The sequence below is a fragment of the Xyrauchen texanus genome, chromosome 33 (genome assembly GCF_025860055.1).
Source record: "Xyrauchen texanus isolate HMW12.3.18 chromosome 33, RBS_HiC_50CHRs, whole genome shotgun sequence".
NCBI classification, from domain to species: Eukaryota; Metazoa; Chordata; class Actinopteri; order Cypriniformes; family Catostomidae; genus Xyrauchen; species Xyrauchen texanus.
This window is the reverse complement of record NC_068308.1, coordinates 35,958,171-35,966,055: the sequence shown is the minus strand read 5'-3', so window position 1 is coordinate 35,966,055 and position 7,885 is coordinate 35,958,171. Positions and strand designations below refer to the sequence as shown.

The 7,885-nt window shown below is 36.2% G+C and overlaps 1 protein-coding gene across 1 annotated transcript in view; it reads right to left on the bottom strand.

Annotated features, from left to right (window-relative positions):
• Window positions 1–1,114: 1,114 nt before the first annotated feature.
• The window catches only part of tcerg1l (transcription elongation regulator 1 like), a 131,815-nt gene continuing 125,044 nt past the window's right edge, over window positions 1,115–7,885 (bottom strand). The window contains exons 12-14 of the mRNA XM_052102196.1: window positions 7,633–7,722; window positions 7,373–7,491; window positions 1,115–2,021 (exon numbers count right to left, since the gene is read on the bottom strand). Of these exons, the coding sequence (XP_051958156.1) occupies window positions 1,865–2,021; window positions 7,373–7,491; window positions 7,633–7,722 (366 nt within the window). The 3' untranslated portion in view covers window positions 1,115–1,864. The remainder of the gene's footprint in view (window positions 2,022–7,372; window positions 7,492–7,632; window positions 7,723–7,885) is intronic.

Sequence of the window (7,885 nt, the reverse complement as noted above, 5' to 3'; positions counted from 1 at the left end):
CATCCACCTGGATGATGTGACGGCAGCCATAGTGCACCAGTACGCCCACCACACTCCAGCTATTGGTGGAGTGGAGAGAGTAGAGTTATAGAGCCATTTAGTGGATGGAGATTATTAGGAAGACATGATTGAGAAGGGCCAATGGGGGGAATTTAGCCAGGACACCGGGGTTACACCCCTACTCTTTACATGATGTGCTCTAGGATTTTTAATGACCACAGAGAGTCAGGACCTCGGTTTAACATTTCATCCAAAGAACAGTGCCTTTTTACAGTATAGTGTCCCCATCATTATACTGGGGCATTAGGACCCACACAGAGCACAGGGTGAGCAGCAACCTTAGTTTTCCCCAGGAGGTCTCCCTGCTGCTGGCCATATCACCCTGTAGGTGATAAAATGATCTTGATTGTATTGTTTTTTTTTACAAATAGTCTCAACCTCCCTGCAGAAGTGTTATAATAAGATCACATGTTATCTGAGTGAATAGTAATTGTGGTCATTTTCTTTTGCTTTTCTATAATGTCCAAACTCTGGAAAACAACTGGACAACATAATTGAATCTATTTGTTTCAATCAATTTGCATCAGCAGTTTCCCTGCAAATTCGTATTTGAGTGTCCCCTTTCTGACGCCTTCAGACTTTGATTAAAGCAAAAACAAAACTGGTTATTAATGAACATATTTTAACAAATCAAATAATTTTCAAATATACATACTTATCCACTGTATACAGTATATGTTGTCCACAAAACAGCGAACAGTTCAATTTATCCCCAGGTTTGTGGGGGAGTCTGAAATCATCCACATTTATTTTTTCCGCAATGTATGGATTTTATTCGAATATCAACCAAATCAATAAATCATAATCATAATATGTTTGTAGTTTTAAAACTCTGATTGAGGTATTATTGTACAAATTAAAGGTAGTTAAATTACAAACAAAAAGGGAAAAGAAATTGGGATTGAACGGAGCATTTCAGTTGTTACATGGTAACAATATGGAATTTTTGTGTATTGAATGAACAGACTGAAAACACCATAGACTTGCATTTTATCAGGAATAAATTAAATAAAGTCTTTACATTATAAAAAGCAACTTAAATTGAATGCAGTAACAAACATCTAAACAGTCCTCTTCCAACTAAATTTGCCATCTTTTGATACAGTAAACTGAATCAACTCACTCTGCATTTTTACTAAAAATATATGTACAACTTTGTGAATAATTGTCAAACTAATCATATTAATTTTACAATATCATGTCAAATTTAATTACAACAAACAGTTTGACAACATTTGAAATAAATAAAATTAAAATAACTACACTACACCACTTATTCATTCTCACAGATGCAATGGAGTATCGGTCTTACTCATTACTCATACATACTCATTAGACTAAATGGTTTCACATCTACAGTCACTTTTAAGTCACAGCACCAGGCAAATCAACATTTATTAACCATTATTAAAAAATCTATTTCTTCCTGTGTGCACAAGTCAATGGCTTTAAATAGTTTTGTGTACTTCTATTCAGTCAAACTCTGTATTCATGTTCAGCATTGCAATTCAGACACCTTGTTAAACTCAAACTGAAGAAAGAGCTTCAATATGAAACATATTTCAATATAGAGAGTTCATTAACAAACCGCTGACCTGTAAATGCGTCACTTTTATTGAAACCGATTGAGCTGGTATAAAAATCAGTCACTGAAAAGCAAACATCAAAGAAGACAATCATTTGTGGATTGGTCAGACGTATGGACATATGTTATCATTGTATGCAATGTTCCTGACCATGTGATGAACAGTCCCAGGGAATCAGTTCACAGCTCTATACAGTTAATTTCCCTGTCCACAAACCCTCATCTCATCTTTCTCAGCCGCATTCTGTTTTCTTTGTCCCGTTTTTTCAATGTGATGATGAACTGGGTAAAAAACAGCTCCTGGTCTTTCCTCTTCAGAACTTGTTTGAATCGTGGATCTTTCCCACATTTTTCAGAAAACTCTTTAAACGTTGACCTACGAAGGAGAACATAAAAATATGAGATTCTTGGGGATGTTTTTTACCCTGCTGAAAAACAGCTTAAACCAGCCTAAGATGTTTATCTGGTCAGGCTTGTCTGCTTTGATGGTTTTAGCTGGGTTTTGGGCACTTGTCAGTGGGTCAGACTGGGAGACCAGCTACACTGGAAAACTGGAGAAGCAAATTGACCCTAACGAGTCATGCGAGTAGAGAGGTTTATTCTTAAAATAATTAAAAAAACTGAAGTGACTTTTTGCACCCGGGAATGAATAGCACCTGCCACACAGTGCAGCTATTTGCACCCCAATAGTCTAGTGGAAGCATAGATATTTATGACAAAATGTGTTGTATATGCGTCACTACAGTGGTGTGGGGCATAACACCTTTTAATGCACCTTTTCGTGTGGGCGACCCAGGTTCAATTCTGACTTTGTCCCATTTTGTTCCCATTCTGTTTCCTGTCTCCACTCATAATATTCTCTTTAATACTACATACACTATATATATATATATATATATATATATATATATATATATATATATATATATATATATATATATATATATATATATATATATATATATATATATATATATATACCTATATTACATCTAGATGTATCAACGTGCTTTGAGTTGACACATCCAGTCAGCTTAACATATCAATTTGTGATTCTATTAACTTGTACTTAAGTTGAATTAACAAGTGTATTTGTCATCTCAACTCGCTTAAAAAGTTGTCTGAAAAAAGCCAGCTACCAGCATGCACTGCAGCATGAATTTATAACGAGGTTAGTGTTGTAGGTTTGTTTTCTTGCTATTTGCAGACTTTATTTGTGCTGCTGTTGTTGTTTTTGTCATTACTGTTGATTAATAATTGGTTTTGCAATGTTAAGAGCTTATCTTTTAATTAATGATATTTGCTGATATCACTATAACTGAGGTTTGTGTACTAAGTGTTTACATCCATATACCTCATAATCAAACTGTGTAGTATGCATGTAGCCTGTGTCTAACAAGAAGAGGCCATCCTACAGAGCAAAACTTGCAGGGTTTACTTGGCAGTTAAAGTTAGGTTCACTGAACACACATTTACAGTGGTAGGCCTTACATTTCAGTAAAGTAAGGGTGATTTCACATATAGTACATTTTCAGTGAACCAAACCAGAAAGGGAACCAGCCGCAAATGACCTCAGTGCTTTTGGAGTTCACAATGTAAGTGGACTTAAAAGAGGAACCAGTTTCTATTTTAGGTTCTCTTTACATTAATATGGTCTCAGACCCCTTGTTGTTCACACCACAGCTCCTTAAGAACTCAGACCCCATTATTATTTAAAGGAATGTTCTTGGTTCAAGACAAGTCGACAGCATTTGTGGCAGAATATTGATTACCACAAAAATTTTTTTTGACTTGTCCATCTTGTTGAGCTTAACTTATATTGAACCCGGAACATTCTTTTAAATAGGGATCCTATTATCTACCTAGGTATCTGCCAATAAATTGTATTTTGGCCCTATAAATCATCAAAGATAGCGTATTCTTCCACTGAGTCTCATCCGGCCAATCCAGGTGCAGTTTCTCCACTGCATGTGTGATGATCTAGATTAGCTTTTTGTAAGCCACAGAGGGCCTGGAAATCTGTGCCCTGGAAGACAAGGTCTTGGCCTTGCCACCGGCAAACTCCTCAGAGTCTGAATCCAAGTACAGTATATAAGGCATCCTCATTCACCAGCCCAAAGGAGATTGTGTTGCAAGCCTTGGGGCTGGAGCATAAACTCTTGCATGTAAATTCAATGGGTGAATGTCGCGCTGAGTCAGGAAAGAGCAAGAGGGAGAACCAAAGGTCGGCCTGCTGCTCACTATCCATCTCCTCAACCACTGCATTGCCTCCCCATGGATCCAGCTGTCATTCGCACTGGTAGACATTCGGCTGAAAAAAAGGGGAGTGGGCAACCTACTCAAATCCCTCATGATGGAGGTGAGCCTCATGTCCATACATTCATCATTTTGCAATGCAGGCAATCTGATTCCTGCTAGTGCGACCTCTGTGTGGGGAAATCCTAGACAAGTCACGCATTTTTTGGTGAGTATTTACGCCTACGGTGTACCGCATACATGGAGGTACACACTTCCTGAACAACATCCTTGTGTTTGCCATTCAAAAGGGAGAAATTAAACCTTGCTTCGGCTTGAGTCGCAAGAACAACATGGGCTGTACTTGAAGTGAAGTAAATCTGAGTAGATGGCTCAAAAGGAGCCCATTACGTAACTCATTATTAGGAGTCACATAAGCGCCATCAGCAAATAAATTGGCGTGATTCTGTCGGGCTTCAGACCATTGTGACCACCAGGGGGTGTTCCCATTGCGTCAGCTACTGAAGCAGCATCAAAGTGAACAAAAAAAAAATATATATTATTATAATTTTTTTTTTTCTGTGACCAGAAAACCATTGATTATTCAAAATTGCTCTATCCGCAATTGTTTGTGAGGTATGTACTCTTATAGAGGTTTGATTGCAGTTGTTTTCATGGCTTGACTTGAAAGTCATCTCAGTGGAACAATAGAGAGCCTCAGGATGCACAACCGTCAGCACAATTCAACTGGTCTTATCATTTGTAGGCTACAATTTTGGAGTACAGGTGAAAACACATGTACCTACTACATGAGCAATGTGTTCTCTCTGTAATTTCTCTGTCTCAATGCAAGTCCCTGTTCTGTGTCCTGAAACAAATGCTTGTCATTCACAGCCTTGTTTCACAATCAATCATTATGAAGGATTATTTTAAATTGGATATCTTTGGAAGTACAGTATTGAATGACTGTGGCATTAAATGTGATTTTACTGTCTATTTTCATATATATATATATATATATACACACACACACACACACACACACACACACACACACACACATGCACACACACAATGGTAAGAATTAAATATAGGTAATTTAACACAATTTTCACAAAAAAAAAAAAAAACAATTGTGTGCTGTTTGCCTGTGCTACACTTACCCCCACAATATTTATAACACACAATACAAGGGCTTAGTGTTGCTATGTGGTTGCTAAGATGCTCCGAGTGGTTTTAGTGTGATGTTATACGGTTGCTAGGGTGTTACGAGTGGTTTTTAATGAGATGTTGTGGTGTTCTAGGTGTTTTTTAGAGTGATATGTTGCTACTAAGGTGTTCACAGTGGTTTTTAGTGTTGTTATGTGGTTGCTAAGATGTTTTGAGTGGTTTTTAGTGTAATGCTATTAGGGTTGCCACATGTCCCGTAAAATATGGGATCGTCCCTTATTTAAAAATAAAATTGTGCATCCCGTATCGAAACAATACGGATCGCAATTTGTCCTGCATGTGACAAAGATCGCATGTGACGAGATCGCTAATTTAACATTGATACAAGTTGGAAAATTTGCATATGGTGGGTAAGGGACCATTTGAAAAGTCCACACATTGTGCTAAAATGTGCTAATACTGTGGAGGATGTGGTATGGAACCATCTGAAAAGTCTAAAAATGGTGCTAAAACTGTGGATTGTTTTCTGTATAATTGTTCAGTAAGATCAAACAATGTATGAAGTCATAAAAACAAGTACAGGTGAAGCAAAACCAACTAAAATGTATACATAAATAAGTATAAATAAAATTTAAAATTATTAAATAAAAAAGAAATTCATATAAAAGATTTAATATTTTTCTAAGTCATGGGTCAGGAATGTTCTCATTTTAGGATATAAGAAAGGATATCAATTTTGTATTAATAATGCATATTAACTTAATGCATTTATTGCTAAAAATGCGGATTAAGTGGTTAGAGGCCGTGATGTAGTGTTGCTATGTGGTTGCTAAGGTGTTCTGAGTGGTTTTAAGTGTGATGTAATGCTGTTCATAGGGTGTTGTGTGGTTGCTAAGGTGTTCCGTGCAGTTTGTAGTGTTGCTATGTGGTTGCTAAGGTGTTGTGTGCAGTTTGTAGTGTTGCTATGATGTTCTGTGTGGTTTTTAGTGTGATGTTATGAGGTTGTTATGGTGTTCTGTGTAATTTTTAGTGTTGCTATGTGGTTGCTTAGATGTTCTGAGTTCAGTTCAGTTCAATTTCAGTTTTATTATTTACCCTCACAGGAAATTTCATTTGCACAAGTGTCACATTATAAACATCCAAGCACACAAGTCAATAAAAAAAGAGAAATAAATCAGTATTCATGTCAAGAGCAATAGGGATTAGTCATAATATACTTAAATAGGGTACATACATTATACAAAATAAAATAAAAACATAAGAGATCAAAACTAAAATTAATTTAACATGCCAACCGCTACAGGGAGAGGTTTTTAGTGTGATGTTATACTGTTGCTATGTTTTTCTTGGTGTGTTTAGAATGTTGCTATTCACAAGTGTTGCTTTGTGGTTGCTAAGATGTTCTAAGTGGTTTTTAATGTGATTCTATGTGGTTGCTAAGGTGTTTTGGGTGGTTTTTAGATTGATATGTGGTTGCTAAGTAGGGTTAGGTATTGAGAACCGGTTCCGAATCAAAAACACTTATGCATCATTTGGAGTGGTTACTGAAGTAATCTTATACTGATGTGCAAGTTATGAATGTCCGACTCGAAATGAAATAAAAACTGTTGAAGTCTCACAAGACTGAAGTACAACATTAGATTACATAACACAATCAAAACTGTTGCTGGAACTGTTACTTTTTATTTCATATTGTACTTCAGACCTGTGAGACTTTAATCAAGCAGTGCAGTTACTGACTGGTCGTTCATATGACAACATGCAATTAAAGATGCACAAGTGTTATTGTAAAAGTGGATTTTTTTTAAAGTAATGAATGAAATATGCTTGGAGTGTTTCATACAGTTCCCTATAACATTTCCATCTACATGATTTATTTAATATGTTATCTTCCTTAATATATCCTGTATATATATATAAATATTTATATATACCGTACATATAGTTTTTCTCTGAGGACAAGAGTTAATATTAATATTAGAGCATTGACTCACGTCCCTGCTGTTCCTTACACTATAAATTAATCAATAAATAGAATTCAGCAAAAGCAGATTTCTGTTCAACTTATCAAAAGGCAAACTTCAAGCCAAGAGCTACAATCCCTGCGGTGACTCTTCTGTGTTTGAATTCACATCGGCGAGAGACCTCCGGGAGGAAACAAGGTTATCAAATACATAAACATGGAGCCAAACTGCAAAGTCCATCAGTTATTAACACCTTTACTGAATAAATAATCTGTTCTACACCCGTCTTTCATTAAGGCATCTGCAAAAGGTTTCAGTGTGTCACACTTATTTAATCCCATACTGTATAATAACTCACTTGGATGTGATTTTTGACTCCTCTAGCAGTTTTCTGTATTCTTCTTTTGCATGCTGGAGTTTGCACTTTTTCTCTTTGTACTCCTCTTTCATTCTCGCTTTGACAAATTGATCAAAAATCTGTGAACAAATGGGACAATTGTGATCATTTTTAGACATTTTTTAAAATGTGTTTTGTTTGATAATGCTAGTGTGAAGTTGTATTAATGTTTGAGGTATATAAAAGCTTGTGTGAGAGGAAGCAATGCCTTGATGTCATACCTGTTTACGTTCTTCTGGACTCAGCAGCAGGTAACGTGGATCAAATACAATTTTGTGTAATTCTTTCTCCCAGGTAGAGAATGCCGACACCTGTTCAAGACAACCAGGAAAAATACTATTCACCCAGAACTAACCAATGGCAATTACTTGTTGTTGTGCTTCACTGGAAGATTCACACTGTGTGCACATATACTGGGTTTAAAAGACAAAATGTTCCCTCTGTAAGACTTTTTTTTTTTTTTTTTTTTTTACA